Source organism: Alternaria postmessia, assembly GCF_024291825.1.
Source record: "Alternaria postmessia strain BMP 2775 chromosome Unknown scaffold_1, whole genome shotgun sequence".
Lineage (NCBI taxonomy): Eukaryota > Fungi > Ascomycota > Dothideomycetes > Pleosporales > Pleosporaceae > Alternaria > Alternaria postmessia.
In genome coordinates this window covers 89,198-104,782 of record NW_026260074.1, presented here as the reverse complement: position 1 = coordinate 104,782, position 15,585 = coordinate 89,198, and the positions used below count along the sequence as shown (strand labels likewise).

The window sequence follows — 15,585 nt, the reverse complement described above, 5'->3', positions numbered from 1 at the left end:
CAAGTGCTATCCGACTCCGGCCACAGCCCGGTCAAAATCCTCACCGCTGGTGTTGCTTGGTTGCGCGACAATAACAAAATTTGGATGATTACACCAACTTTTTGAACAGCACCAATTCCACGTTCACTTCGGCTGTCAACGTCCGCAAAATTCTGGGCAGTGTTACGCCTTACAGTCAACGCTCCTCCCAGTATCGTCAACTCATCTCACAACAGCTTTACAACCATGGCACCCAACCCCGATATCCTGTACAATCCCTCCGATCATGGCGAGCCAAACTCAATGCTTCCTGAGGAAGTAATCGGTCATATCGATCTAGGAACATTAACGGATATTCACCGGTACCTTTGCGAAAGCGAGTTGCAGGAAGACATTGAGCTGGCTGCATGGATGTGGGAAAACTACCTCGATGGCCTCCAGAATGGTTCCTCAACAGCAGAGATCCGTACAGCCCAAGCATTCGGCAAATTGGACAGGGCTTATCGCAGGGTTCGATCTCTTACCAACAAAGCCCAGGACAAGTGGCCATTCTTCGACAGAAACTTCAAGGAGATGTCATCAGCTACGGTTCGAAACAATGCGCGCGGCGAAGCCGCTCCTGGTATTATATATCCAATTGACGGACTGCAGAGGAAATCACACCTGACTGGACTGTCGTCCAAGGGGTCTACCAAGTCTAATGGTGAGTTGAAGTGAAATTCGCAGATATCTGTTTACATGTGTTAATGTCCAACACTCCAGTGTCATCGAGACCAGAGCTACAAGCTCCTTTTGACTTTACCACACCTGCCCGCTATCAGTCACAGTTCCAGGATCATCTCCACTCGACTTCTGTTCCTCTTCCATCCAATCTTTCTGCAAGGTCTTCTGATCCACCGAACTCAGAAACGCAACATGTAGCGCTGGAGCATCCTTCATCTTCAGTAGCTCCTTTCCAGAATACTCAAGAGTCCAGAGGTACGTTTACTATTTCATTACCGCCAGGCTTGCCGAACTTTACTTGACTACCTTGACTTACCCATCACCTCTTTGTCTCGCTCCCGCTTTCTTCCATTGTACTTTACTGACAACAAAGCGCAAGGTTCTTTCCCCGCCTCAGACGGCCAGGCAAAGCCCCAGTCAGAATCGCTCCGGCCTGACGTACCTCAAATCGAAGAAGCGTTTGATCACGATATGCCACAAGACAAACTTGGCGCTTCTTTGTCAGCACCTGTTGGTGACGCCATGTTACGCCACTCCGATTCCCAGCCCACCGGAGACCTTGAACCAGAGGCACCAGTACGAGATGCGGGCGCCGGCAAGGTCCGCGGCCCAAACGGACGCTACATGCCCAGAGACGATATTACCCCCGGATCAAAGAAGACAAAGAAGCCAAAAAAAGGAGGGAAAATCCAATCGAGCATAAGCAATCTAAACAAAAGGGAATCTTCAGTGCCCAAGGTTATCTCCCAAGAACCCGAAGCTGCACCAGCCGAAGGTGAAGGACCATTTGCAGATACCCAATCATCTTCACCTGCAGTGCTTAGCCAGGAAGCTGAGGGGCAGCATGAAGTTCAGGAAGAGGCCAGCGTATCTCTAGCTAGTCATGCCCTAGTACCTCCCACAGCCGTCGATGAGCCAGAAGCCAAGGAAGAGAAAGCGGCACCGCATCACGGACCTATCTCTGCGTACCTACTTGCTGCTGAAGCTGAAGCCGTCCCCTCAAATCTAGATAGGCTACCTCCAAATTCGAGGAAGTCCAACAAGAGAAAGAGCGAGCCAACTGTTCAATCGGGAGACCGTAAGCGGGGGAAACACGGTGGCATAGTCGGCCGCCCAAGGAAGTCTGAGCAGCGCAAAGGTCAGGAATCCCAACATGATACAGCTTCACCACAGGGAGAGACCGCCATCGACGCTGAAGACCCACCTCAAATGACTACACGTCGAGCCACTCGACAAACGGCTGCCGCAAATCTGGGTACCTTGACATCCAGCAAGCCGACAGCAAATATCCAACCCGACGTACCAGTTGAACGGTTCACTCATTCCTCGAAAAAGTCGCAAAAGCTACCACAGAATCAAGAGAAGCTATCCACAAGTAATGGCGATACGGAGATGGGTGAAGTTCAAGAAAATGCGCCTGCTACCCAAGAAAAGATGTCAGAGATGCCTTCATTGCCTCCGAGAACCTCAGATAACCATCTATTGAGTTTCGGTATGGGCAGGATTATCTCTTCTGTACTTCCTCAGCCATCCTCACGCCCACAAGCATACCAGTCGCCCTATCAACCTATACCATCGCCGCCGCCATCTGCATCGGTCGCTGATGAGACGATGAACAAGAGCGCAAAATCCGTAAACCTGCCTGGTCAAGTAGAGTATTTCGCCCGTATAACTACAGGTAACGGCGATAGCATGGACTTACCTATTGAAGAAGACCGACTGGAGAGCGATGAGGTGAAGATGATTAAGAGATACGCCAAATATAACGCTGGACCTGGTGTGGGGCAAGTCTCGTATACACAGTTCCGACAGATATATGCTTTCGCGAAACAGGACTAAGTGAAAACGAGAGCACGGGAAGGCTCTCCAGGGTAGGTTGGTAGTAGTGATTGTATGGATAGACTAAACAACAGACTCTGTCCAGGAGACGAACACTGATCAATTCTCACCATTTCATCATACGTTATCCTTGTGATGTTTACATCAGCCATCTCTTCATTCCCACCATCCTCGTCTCAACCTTCGGGGTCCCCTCCTGTCGTAGGGCTCAAATCTTCCATATCTTCCATTGTCAGTATAACTCCAGTTTCTTGAACTTGTCCCGAAGACATGATTGTAGCGACTTTCGCCTCTCAATGCGCCAGGAGTGTGCGCTGTGAGTAGAGTAGGTCAGCTTATGTCTCATTGTCTTATGCAACTCGTAACTTACAGTACATGCGATCAGGGTAAAACCCGCCGCCATTGTCAGGGTCCTGGAGGGAGTTTTGATACGGGTAGCGTGAGCGTCCACCAGGAAACATGTTGATCTGGGAATGTTGGTAAAGTCTTTTCTTGCTTGATGCTCTAGAAAGTTCGGGCTAGGAATGCTTGCTTGATTTGGTAATTGGAAGTCAACAGGTAGTGCTGGTTCTCTTTTCGAATTCGAAGCTTTGTATACAAGTATGTAGGCGAAAGCAAGTGTAAAACGTAAAGGTTTATATACAACGATTTTATATTGACGAATTCGCTATCACGATGACCAGGCGTGGCCTCGACGTGTGCTTGAGTTTGAAGATTTGGTGATTATCTAGAGAACGTAGACCTTCTTACCTAACCGTCATGTGAGGTGGCATAATAACCATGGACAGCTTTTCTAATCTTGCACGATATGTGCCAGCAGGGTGGAAAGTGCAGGCCACAATCGCTGCCCTGGTGACATTGAATTTGGCAGTGCCCGTAGTGCCACTTCTTACATGGCGCGTGGCTCATCGATAATGCATTGTTTTGATGCGAAATCACAGTGCCGTGTTTCTCTCTTCAAAACTCCTGCTACATCTTAGTCACAATGTGTTCTTTGAAGCGGTCTATCTTTGGAGTCGCAATTGGTGAAGTTAGCATGCTTCCAAGCTTGCTCCTGTGAAAAATTTCTTTTCCTCCACTTCCTATCCTGCTAACCAAGAAATACTACAAGGGTATAAACTACTAACTTTCTACAAAAGCTGAGATGTAAAGATGTGCGTATACCTTTGGGGTAAGTTTTAATGTTTAGGAAGAGAAATAAAAGAACAAGAGTTTCTTCTTAGAGACCGCCATGTTTGTTTAGCAATAGGTATCAATATGCTAAATATGACGCTGAACAGAGCGAGAGTTAATGGTTGTGTAGCCATTTGATACAGAGTCATCAAGGTCCATAGTCCGACACCCGCGCGGCGCCTATGGTTACTTACCTAGGTAGGTATCAAACCCATCGACCCAATGTCGTTCCAGTGCAGACAACAGCAACTTGATGCATGTTTTGCGTGTCTCCTTGAAGATAGCTCTTGGTATTGACGCAGAATTCTCCAGAATTCCGAATGCCCTCTTAAGCTGGTAGCAACTGTGATGCTAAACTGTCAGCTACGTCATGACTGAGAGAACTAGTCGCGTTCAACTCGACAACCCGGAGACAACCAGCCACCACAATTTTTTTCAAAACATACTAAGCACCGGGCAAAGCACCACGTTGTATGCGTGCATCTCATACTTCAGGTCTTTGATTGCGCCATTGAGAACACCATTGTGCTCATGTGAGCATGCCTGAGTACTTAGGTAGGTTGCAGTTGCATGGCGTTACTAGCTAATGACTATTATTTTTGATGTTCTGATCACCCGCGAGGCTAACCGAATATAGACGGAAAAGGTCTTTTGGAAAAAACTCATATTTCCTGTTAGCGTATTCTTTGTAACTCTATTCGTAGGCAGCTTGCATTGCAGGATATCCTAATGGTATACCTCTCTGTTATTTCCTATTAGCATAGGCGGCAGCCTTGGAAGATCGGAGTATCTTTGTCTGTACGTTCTTGGCCACGATATATCCTCTATCACAACCTATCGATGCTAGTCCAGCAAGCAACAGCGCAGCCTGGCGTGCAAGATGGGTATGAACTTCGGAACGTTGGAAAGTGCATTAAACTACACAATTCCATCGTCTCGCATGCTAGTTCCAAGCTTCCACTCCACCAACAGCCAAAAGTAGAACGTAGCTGGTTCGCCGCCCACTCTTTGGATCCAGGCTCGCCGGGCCTCGACATTGAACTCGACGAGGACCTTGTAGCTTTTCTATCCGGCATCGACATCGTTATTGGAGAAGAATATCAGCACCTAGCTTTTACCCCGTTTCTCATTGGTATCTCGGCTCCCAATGAACTGCGGCCGGACATGTGGGAAGGTATTGATGAGTATGAGGACTTTATTCTGCTGTACAAGGGTATAGGGCATGACCCCGGTGGTCTTGTTTACAGTCGGACTACCCATCAAGTCTGCTTTGTGCGCGACCCGTTTGACGAGCCCCGCGAACGCATGTGGGGTGATCTTCATGCGGTTTTGGAGCTTTACCTACGGTCGATCGAGTCGGGGAAGTTCGTTGTTGATGCAGAGCATCCTGGGTTCGGCAATAGGGATGGGCTTGTTACGCAGGGCTGGAGAATTGCGGAGTGGACGGAAAAAGAGTTGCGGCAGGTACTTGATATTTGGGAGAGTTTGGTGGATGCGGTTACTGCGCGGTTACCGGAGTCTGTTGGAGTGTCTGATGCAAAAGAAGATCATGGCGATGAGGAACCGCCACCAAAGAAGAGGAGGAAAACGGAAGACTTTGGGTTAATTCCTGCTGAAGTCTCGAACAAGTATCCCGCCATACCGCCGTTTGCGCGCGTCTTCCTGTCTCGGGCAAAAAAACCGCGGTTTACTTCCATTGCACCGCAGTTGGATGTACCAAATGAAGCTTTCATCCACCGTGTAGGCGCTGAACTGCAGGCAAGGTATCCCGATACTTCTCTTGCTACTCACCAGCATGAACTTGCTGACTGCCCACCCTTTCTACTGTTCCCATGGCGCGCACCAGGTGTGCAATTTTCCTCACAAGATGAACGGAACCGGTGGCAATCTCCGCGAAAACAAAGTATACTAGACGATCGTGTCGGCCTCTATCTTGTACCTGATGTTCTCCACGCTCACGCCAGCACTCTGCTTCTACCTTTCCAACTCGGTGAGAAACGTCATGTAGTGATGGGTGATGGGTCAACGGTAGATAGACCGGCGCAGGACGCGTTGTATCGACATGGTGTGTGTAATCCTTTCATGCCTGACCATGGAACACCGCTTGCTGCGATACTGGTGAATTGGTGGGAACAGGTTGAGAATGATTCTTGGAGCGTCAACGTAAGTGGTGTGGATGGTGGGGAGGAGCTATGGAAGAAGGCAGACACAGAGGAAGACGCCGAAGATTTTCAGACAGATTGGTCGTGCTAGAAGGGATATGTTTTCAGAGTGTATGCGCAAAAAACTGCTTGAGGGAAATCCCATGCCGCGCTGGCCCTTGGCGGACCTTACCTAAGGTAAACATGCCTGTCGCGATACACAGATGGCATGAAAAACACAAGAAATCGGTAACCCGTTCGGACGTTAAAATCGAGTCTAAAGTGACTGCCTCGCCGCTCAGTAGCTAGTTGATTACACCCTGGCTAGTTAGGGGGCTTTTGCAGCGGGCGGGAGACGGCAAACGCACCGAAACGGAGGATGTCCGTACGAGCACGCCAATCAACTCCGTCAGGCACTCACGGAGCCATGCTCAAACAGAGCTTCTTCGCTTTTCGTCAGGCTACGCGATATACTCACGGGAAGTGCACGTCTCTAGCGTTGGCCAACCGTTGGCTGCCTGCCACACTCTCGGGTCAGCATTTTGAGCATTCCAAGGTTAGGTACCTACCTAGGTATGCAACACAAGCTGCAGCAACTTCCCTGGCTTCCCAATCTCGTCCGCATTCCTCCTCAAAGCACTTGTGGAAACAGACGGAATGCGTGTCAAAGGAGTCGGATTGGTAATTGCGCTTGTTGTGGGGTCTAGCGCCGAGCCGATACAGCGGGCTGTGAAAGCCCCGAAGATCGATCTAGGCTACGCTGTCTACGAGGGGACTCATGATGCTAACACCAGCATCAATATCTTCAAAGGGTAGGTCGTTTCTCACAGAGTTCTCGAGACTCCAAGAACTAATTGTTTTTATAGGATTCGGTATGCCGCTCCTCCACTAGGCAAGCTCAGGTTTGCTGCTCCTCAGGCCCCAACGCCCAATCGAACGACAACATTAGCTCTCAGCGACCCCCCATTTTGCCCACAGACCGGTGCCTCCTCAGAAACGCCATCTGAATATGGCTTCACTTCTGCAATTGGAGATGAAGATTGCCTGTTTCTGAACGTATATGCGCCAGCTAACGCAAAGAAACTGCCTGTGTTCCTTTGGATTCGTAAGTGAACATGTTTGCGACGCGCAAATCACCATCAACACACCACTAACAGCATCAAGATGGTGGAGGCTACGGACTATTTAGCGCCTCTGGATTAGACCCGAGCGATTTTATGACCACGAACCATAATGGCTTCATAAGCGTTATAATTCAATACCGTCTAGGCGCTTTTGGCTTCCTTTCAAGCTCCGAGGTGAAGGACCACGGTGCGCTCAACGCTGGACTCCTCGACATGAATTTCGCACTGGGTTGGGTACAAGCAAACATACGAAAGTTTGGGGGCGATCCTCGTAAGGTTACGATGGCAGGTGAGAGCGCAGGAGCAGGCGCTGTTTTGTACCAAGCCCAAGCCTACGGTGGAAAGCAGAGGGAGAGCCTCTTCCGTAACGTCATCACCGCGAGCCCATGGGTACCGTATCAGCACGATTACAATGACGAAGTACCGAGAACAGCATATACAAAGTTCGTCGAAGCTTCCGGGTGCTCGTTGGAAAAGAATACCATTGAGTGCCTTCGCACAGCCGATACCATCATTCTCCAGAATGCCAGCGCGAAGGTTTCCGAGGCTGGAGCTTTCGGTACATTTGCCTTCCTGCCCGTAACGGATGGCACATTTGTTCAAGATCGCCTTTCTAAATCCCTGCTTTCCAAATCGCTTAAGGGAAAACGTGTCTTATCCGGTAACATGGCGAACGAAGGCGTGCCACTCGCGCCACCAACGACACGTACACTACAAGATTTTCGTGACTATGTGGATAAGACATTTCCCGGTTTTTCTACTTCCGAAAAGCGTCGCTTGGAGGAAATATACTCGTTCCCTGGTGATACTAGTGACGTGCAACCCAACACTACGCGCTTCGCCACTTCTGGTACGGGCGTGCCTACGGCGCTCAACATAAGTGAGTTTGGAACAGGAAACCAGCAACGCGTTTTCAACGTCTTCGCAGAGTATGCTTTTGTCTGCCCTAGTTACTGGGCTGCTGCCGCCTTTCCGGAAGGTTGGAAGTATCAGTTCAGCGCGCCCCCAAGTTACCATGGGTATGATCTGCAAGCGCTATGGAGTGGAAACCCGACGCCCGGCCAGAGTTTCAAGCACGCTTTTCGTAAGATATGGGGGAATTTTATCACTAAGAACTCGCCGATCGTAAGTGTGGAAGATGCGAAGGGTGGCGTCGCAAACTCCACAATCACGCCTGCAGTTGGATATAGTGAGAAAAACGTCCCGTGGCCAAAGTGGAACGAGAAGGAGCCGAAATTGCTGAACCTGAATGCTACAGGAGGTGTTCCATCCTTTGTGCAAGCAACAGAAGATTTGTACTATTACACATATAGCGATCCGGGCGTCAGCAACCAGATCAGTCTGGCCGATGCGACTGCTTGGGAGGGCGGGAGAGGTGAGCGATGTGAATACTGGAAAGTCATGGCAGCCAAGGTGCCGTACTGATGGCAAAGAGGTGCATTGAAGCTTTGAGATGTGCCTGCATCGTGGACGCTATAGAATACACTCATTTGCGACGCTATCTATATACGAGCCGTTTGCCTAGCTCGATCAAGCTCATGATGAATATACATGACTAACAGGTCTACACACCATCATTGAACTCATAGTCCTTGTCCCACCGCTATGCTAGTCAGTACAATACGTATGATGAGTATATTCTGCTTACCGTGTCCCAAGGCTTGCTGCCGTCGACGAACCTCAGGTCAGTACCGACTCGGATCACGTTGTCCGGGTCATAGTTCAACGTGGATGCATGTATCTGGATGCTATCAGCTATCGTTCAAGTATGGTCATCCCTTGGTAAGCTTACTGTGTATGGAGTGTGCAGTACCACATCCCCCGCTTCGTAGTTTGTCACCAACCATCGCCTGTCAAAGCTATCAGAATACTCCCGTGGTCCATCGGCGAGCAATCCCGTTGACAGCATATTCTGATTGAATGCGTTTTTTGTTTCCTCCTCACTCAAACCACTTTCTTCTGCCTTACGGTTGAAGTCTGCTTCCACTTCGCGACCTAATGTATGGCCTACAATAATCATCAACATTGCCTGGACTGTGATTGGAAAGTAAATGGCCTACCATTCTCCAGGTAGATAAGACCGCCTCCAGTCAAGCTCACATCTCCCATTGGTACCCAGGCGGTGACACTGGTAGGCTCACCGTGACGGAGGAATATCTGATCATAATGTACGCCGATAGCTTTGTTTCCTGGTGTGTTGTTGCGCAGCAAACTCCTGCGAACACCTAGAGTATTATCGCCCCACCCTGTCATGCGGGCGATGAAGTCCTTCAGCACAGGATGCTTGCAGAATGTCTCTTTGTACCAATCTGCATAGTGCGCCTCGAGCGCGAGGCCGACGAATTTCTCTGCGGTTGCTTCTCCAGGCTTCCCGTTTCCTGGAGCCGCACCAGCTCCAATGCCAGGGAAGTCTGAAGCATCTTTTTCGGAATCAAAAACGCCTTGTACTGGCTGGGTACCAGGCTTTAAGACGCCACTTGGCGCGAGCATCTTGAAGTACTCTTCGCGGGCTTTCAGGACATTGTCCCTTGGCAGTAGGCCCTTTAGGTACACATACCCATCTTCATTGTAGCGCCGGCGCAGCTCTTCCATGGGCAGATCTGGAGATGACTCTTTCAGCTTTCCCACTTGACTCGGTCGGAGCAAACCATCGTTCACAAAGAGCTTCTTGCCGTCGAAACTCGGCACGTCTTGCTCTAGGGTCAATGCATGAGGCATGATGGAGGGTTGTACAAGATAGCAGCACCTGAGCAACCTTTCAAGTGTCTTTAAGTATGTAGAGCGAGCGACAATAGATCCGCAAGGTCTGTCGAATAACGCATGTATTATGTAGACTCGTACTATTGCCTACTCCCGTGGGCTGTTAGGACATGACAGGTGGACAAGGAGAAACTTGCCCCTTTCGGCGCAGCTAAACTGTGGGGTAAGGAGCGGGGCCGGGCGGCGCTGAGACGCGTTTTCCGGATTTTCTGCTGCTGCGCGGAAGCGATCATCAACGTCCGCCCTTAGTAACAGGCCAGACGTGGTTGGACACCACATTGCGCATCTCGGCGGGCATTTCTTGTCCTGGACTCCATCGTGCAGCATTATCGCGCGCGTCCCAGCTTCGTAAATCAGCCCGCACGGGAATCCTCCGCTACCCCATAACCACGTTGAGGTCTATCGCAAATGCCATGGTACGAGATTTCGCGTCCTTTGCGCGCCAGAACGACATCGCTTAACCATTTATAGCAACCGATGCCGCACGCGTCATTATCGATGTAAGCCTCAATTAGTCTACTATGGAGACTGTCGCACTGACGATTGCGCAACAGGTGATGGCAAGCAGCCGGCGTGCGGAAGGTGTGAGCATGCTAAGAAAGAATGCGTGTATGAGAGCGGAAGACGATTCCGGCGTTCGTCGATCTCAGATTCCTTCAGTGTTGAACAACCTTGGGTTTCATTCCCTCCACGAAGTAGGGATATGCTGATGTTTGCTGCGGCTCTCGCTGACACCACTTGGCAGTTCAATTCTTGGACGAATCAAGCGAAATTCGCTCTCAATATGTCCAAGATGGCTACTCTCCATTTGGCAGCCCTTCGGTACACGTGCCGTCTCCCAGCGGTACTCCCGGAAGTGCGCAGGGCACCGCTTTGACGCCAAGCTCAACTCTATTTACTCCAACGGAAAACCTTACAGTCCTGTCGTTACTGAATTCAGAATCTCCGGTGCAACAACAAACAACAGCGCCCCCAGTCTTGCATGATCACCGAGCAAACACGAGTGCGTACCATCCGCACCATGATGAAGGTGTTAGTACTTTTGTCTATCAGCAACCTCCTGGTGAGCCTGTGCTATGGCCGCTGGAACATGAACAGGAAGCAATGCTCCTCCAGCATTACATTGAGAATGTCGCCTTATTCGTAAGTTTTCAAATCAAATTAGAAAATTTCTACTGACCATTGCCAGTTTGACATGGTCGATACCAGAGATCATTTTGGGGTTCACATCGTCCAGATGGCCAAACAAAACAGCACGCTGATGTATGTAATACACGTATCACAGAGATACATTGATTTTCGGCTGACCAATGCTGTCATTCAGGAATGCCATCCTAGCGTTGTCTGCTCGTCAGCTTAGTCGAACCACCGACTTTGATCCTTATATTGCAGATGCGTACTATCAACGATGCTTCGACACACTCATCCCAGCGCTCAACGACAACGTCACTATCAAAGAAGAGCCACTCCTTGCGGCGACTGTCATACTACGGCTTCTGGAGGAGATGAACATCTCGATTATCGGATCCGATCCTCAGGGCCATCTTTTCGGTACCCAAGCTATCATCCGCGCTGCCGAACAGTCATACGCTGCAACCTCCGGGCCTGATCGACGACAGGCCATTTACTGGGCTGCCTTCCGTCAAGAGCTTTGGATATCGTTGATGACGCAACGAGCGTTTAAGCTGCATATCTTCCCCGCTGATCGTTCGCTCGAGCCGGCCAACGATTCTATCTGGGCTACACGAACCATCGCTCACCTCGGTGATGTGAGCAACTTCGTGTTTGGAGAAGGTAGAAATAGCATTGCTCGCTACAATCAACTAATGGACGAAAATAGATCTTGGACACAGTGTAGGCCTGACAGCTTTGATCCGTACTATTTTCGGCAGGATCGGGATGGCAGCGGAAGGAACTTCCCAGATATCCGGTTCCATCAAAAAACCCATGTCATGGGCACTCAGTACAACCTCTTGGCTCACATGCTCCTCATCGTGCATGATCCGACGATCCCCCAACTTGGCCCAGCACACAAGGCATCACGCGCTGTTGTCGATAGAACGGTACAAGATAACGTCCGGACACTATGCGGTGTGGCGCAATCGAATTCCAAGTGGTTTCCTTGCAAATTTGTTGCTTGTTTCGCAATTGCACTTGGTAAGTTCAGTTCGATTCACACCATAACTTGGGCGTTTACTATCAAGTATACCATTTGCTCAGCAGTACATCTAACAAGTTTAGTTGGTGATCGTTTTACGCTTCGTGAAGATCAAGAGCAGCTTCGCGATTTGTGGTACGCCTGCGAACGGTCGCATGGCTTTCCTCCGACAGCTACCATTGCCCAACTTGAAGAATCCTGGGGCTGGCATAACTCTTAACGCCTATCACGTTCTCAACCTGGATTTCTGTAGTGGTTTTAATGCTTGTCTGTGCTCCGAGAGAACCCTAGCGACGTCGAGAACGCACGCATTTGAAGTACCAAGCATTTCCGGATCAGTTCATCCTCCTCTCCCTTACCACCCGTTGCCATCGCCATGATATCCCGCTCCATAGAAGGGCATCATACCACCGGGTACACGCAACTGTGGTCCGGGATAGTTGCCTCCATACGCGGGGTTCACAGCGCCTTCCAATCCTGTGTAATGGTGTCTCGGCCGGCGATGTTCCGGTGGTGACACCGCCTTGCCGTGATCCTCAGACCTATCGAAAACCATCGCCGGCCATCTGTCGATAGGGAGCTTGTTCCTGATCGTTTGGTAGCAACTATTGATGAAAACCAACAATGGATATGCTTGCACACGCCGTGCATAGTGTTCCTCCAGGCACATTTTGATCACGCCACTTAATTCAACAGAGTACCTGGCGCCTGCCGGTCGTCCTTTATTCCACATTTGACCATTAGGATTCTCTTTGCTTCGTGGTGATTTGATACCGGTACATGCGCAGATCATACTGAGTCCTAGTTGCCAGATATCGGAAGCACCGCTGAAGAATGGAAACTCCGGAGCGAAGAATCCAGGTGTTCCTCCTGGTTGCACTATTGCTTCTTCTCGGTTAGGGCAGGCTGCTAAGCTATCTTCAGTGACTGCGTAGCCAAAGTCGGCAAGTTTTGCTACTACCTGGCCGTTCGCGATTGTTAGCAGGATATTGCCAGGCTTGATGTCTCTATGGTAGATTCTGCTCCAACCGGATTGGAAGATCTGTTCGTCATTCATCTCCGGCTGTGGGCCACGGTGGCAATACGTAAGCGCGCTAGCTAGTTCGTCGAACCAATGCCAAATCTTGCGTTCGTTAACATAAGCCCCTTTGGCAACCCCTTGTGCCACGTCTGCCATGCTTCCCACGTCGCAATACTCCATGTATACAGCCCCCTCTAGAATAGATTTATCGCGGAAATGGTCTACCATCTTCGTAATATAGTCATGGTCCTGAATCTGATGAAGAATCTGGATTTCTTTAGAAGGTATGCCGTATTCGAATAATCTTTTGCCGAATCGCTTTTCAATGAAAACCATGCCCTTGGCGCTTGGGTTGTCGCATCGGACTTTGCTTATGCCACCATTAAGACCTCCGTCCATAGTTCCGAGGCGCTGAATCACTGTCCACTTTTCCCTTGCTTGTCGACGATACTGTACGGAAAGCTTCTTGCAGATTTTTGTCATCGAATTTACAACTACCTTCGTTAGAACAAGTTACTAGCAGTCTTAGTGGGTGCTAGCTTCGAGAAAAACTAGAGGGTTGTGTTGCATTTGGCAGCTATACAGGTCTCGAAAAAGGCGCTAGATTTGATCTATGTATTTTATAACTGGGGGGTTTTCATGATTAAGGGACAGTGAATTAACGCTGTTGCATTATATATAACGCCAACAGTGATAACAACGTTCTAGTTGTCGTTTCGATTTCACCTTCAAGGGACAGAATGTGCGACGCAAATCATATATAATGCCATTCATGCAAAATGTTTGAAATCCCCTAGACATGTCTGTGTTGTTTCAACGACATGATCTTGTGAATCTGATCAGTGAATAACTTATGTCTCTTAGCCCACGTGCGTCTACCGAGAGTCTTCATGTGACGCAGAACTGTCTAGCATAGCAAACCTTTTAGATTCAAATAGTGTGGGGGTTCACGACCTTCCAGTCGCTGAAACCACAAAGAACCCCTTACTCAGCAATTAATTCACTATAACAAGTTATTGAATGGCGCCAAAGCTGAAATCTCGAAAGAGTGAGGACGGAAAGGAGACTACCAGTGAGGATTTAATGTTTATCGATCCATCTCCAACTGACATGGAGATGCAGGATGCGTCACAAGAGGCTGCCTCACCTCTTACTCAAGTGACTGTACCACCGGCTGGTTTCCAGAAAAGTTCTCAGTCTTCCGATACGCTCAGCCATCCATCTTCGCATACCTTAAGTCATGGATTACCACCTGCTCAGATACGCATTTCACGTAGACCATCTGTACCAAGTCGCTCTTCCTCTCCCTCGTCCTCGGTAGTGGACATTACAAAGCGTCCGTCAGACTATAGCTCCGACGATGAACACGTTAGCTCACCGCCCGGCTACATTCGCCATCCAGGTCCTACTCGACGTCAGTCCGATACTAATGATTGGCCGCATGGAGTGCTCAGTGGTGGCGTACTGATTCGCTTTTTGGAGGACTTGTCGCGTAGCTCTCGACGCGACCACTGGCAGGTCTGTACCTGGCTGGAAAACTTTGCTGCGCGCTTCGGTCGCTTCCACAACCTCGATGGCCTCGTCGTGACGAACGCACAAGACATGCACATGCTTATGCTAGCACACAAGGTGTGGCTCGAAACAAAAAGCATACCAGCCGAGGGAGACATCTTCTGGGTGCCGGGATTAGAGCCAGCAGGAGATGTCGATCCGGACTGGGAAGCCAAGGCAAAGAATAATCTTCCCAAACTATCTAGCACACACAGCCAGAAGCATTGGATGGCAGGAGAAGCACAATATCTGCACGGTACTTCAACAGAGCGGCCTAGAAAGGGAAATATGGTTTGCGAGAGATGGATTGACGGCATGGGGTGGGAGAGGGAGATTTGGCAAGCATGAAGAACGTCAGATTTCACTCTATGTCTAGGTCCTGCTCTCACACGACTGGTTCAGTGATCTGCATGCTGAGAGCCATAGCATATCAAGCGTGTTTACAATGAACAAGACATATTGTCAGAATGAACGAGGTTTTGGTGCAAACGAAAAGTGATGTCGAGGAATAGTGGGCAGCATGCTAGGGAGGTGCGATAATATGACGTCATCACCACGAGCTACCAGCCATTTTTAGAAGGGTGCGACCACAGGAGTAGACTGCATGGACAAAGACCAAGGCCATTGCGAAAGCACTACATGATGCAGACAATCTATCAGTCATCTTTGCAAAGTCAAGACTGCTGCCGATGGCTAGGTAGTATGCGACCTTGACCCAGCTGCACATGTACGCTCATTGTTCTCTAGACCCATGACCAGCCTTCCCATTCATCTTTGTTCTACAACGCATTGTGATCTTCACTGCAGATTCCATGATACTCTTCACTACCTGTTCCTTTCTTTCCTTCAATATGCACCATCTTCTATTTTCAAACATACGACGATCGTTCCGGCCCGCATGTGCATCTCACTTGCGTTTTGCACAGCCTCACTACCGGGTTGGCGGATATGATCATCCTCCGTGAATCTTGATAACGGTAGGAGCAACCGTCCCTTTGCCCCACGTAACGTTGCGCCCAGGCTGGCGCATCCTGATCACCTGAAGTCACAGTTGGGCGAAGGAGCGGGTGTGTTACCTAGGAAGGTTGTTGTAGGTGAATCGTGGTGGTTCTCGCG

At 49.6% G+C, this 15,585-nt stretch overlaps 6 protein-coding genes across 6 annotated transcripts; 4 read left to right on the top strand and 2 right to left on the bottom strand.

The window, feature by feature from the left end:
• Nucleotides 1–225: 225 nt before the first annotated feature.
• Nucleotides 226–2,541, top strand: J4E82_000036 (uncharacterized protein; the record flags this gene model as incomplete). The annotated part of the gene is made up of 3 exons (XM_051726360.1): nt 226–682; nt 742–957; nt 1,076–2,541. 3 exons carry the CDS (start codon nt 226–228, stop codon nt 2,539–2,541), a joined length of 2,139 nt encoding a protein of 712 aa, XP_051593542.1.
• A 2,013-nt stretch (nt 2,542–4,554) lies between these two features.
• On the top strand, nt 4,555–5,967 carry J4E82_000035 (uncharacterized protein; the record flags this gene model as incomplete). Its single annotated transcript, XM_051726359.1, has 1 exon — nt 4,555–5,967. The coding sequence occupies one exon, from the start codon at nt 4,555–4,557 to the stop codon at nt 5,965–5,967; it is 1,413 nt and encodes a 470-aa protein (XP_051593541.1).
• Nucleotides 5,968–6,512: 545 nt separating this feature from the next.
• On the top strand, nt 6,513–8,404 carry J4E82_000034 (uncharacterized protein; the record flags this gene model as incomplete). The annotated part of the gene is made up of 3 exons (XM_051726358.1): nt 6,513–6,667; nt 6,722–6,960; nt 7,020–8,404. 3 exons carry the CDS (start codon nt 6,513–6,515, stop codon nt 8,402–8,404), a joined length of 1,779 nt encoding a protein of 592 aa, XP_051593540.1.
• Nucleotides 8,405–8,543: 139 nt separating this feature from the next.
• J4E82_000033 (uncharacterized protein) lies at nt 8,544–9,697 on the bottom strand (the record flags this gene model as incomplete). Its single annotated transcript, XM_051726357.1, has 4 exons — nt 8,544–8,582; nt 8,628–8,720; nt 8,772–8,986; nt 9,040–9,697. The coding sequence occupies 4 exons, from the start codon at nt 9,695–9,697 to the stop codon at nt 8,544–8,546; spliced, it is 1,005 nt and encodes a 334-aa protein (XP_051593539.1).
• A 2,555-nt stretch (nt 9,698–12,252) lies between these two features.
• Nucleotides 12,253–13,317, bottom strand: J4E82_000032 (uncharacterized protein; the record flags this gene model as incomplete). The annotated part of the gene is made up of 1 exon (XM_051726356.1): nt 12,253–13,317. One exon carries the CDS (start codon nt 13,315–13,317, stop codon nt 12,253–12,255), a length of 1,065 nt encoding a protein of 354 aa, XP_051593538.1.
• Nucleotides 13,318–13,938: 621 nt separating this feature from the next.
• J4E82_000031 (uncharacterized protein) lies at nt 13,939–14,817 on the top strand (the record flags this gene model as incomplete). The annotated part of the gene is made up of 1 exon (XM_051726355.1): nt 13,939–14,817. One exon carries the CDS (start codon nt 13,939–13,941, stop codon nt 14,815–14,817), a length of 879 nt encoding a protein of 292 aa, XP_051593537.1.
• Nucleotides 14,818–15,585: the final 768 nt, after the last annotated feature.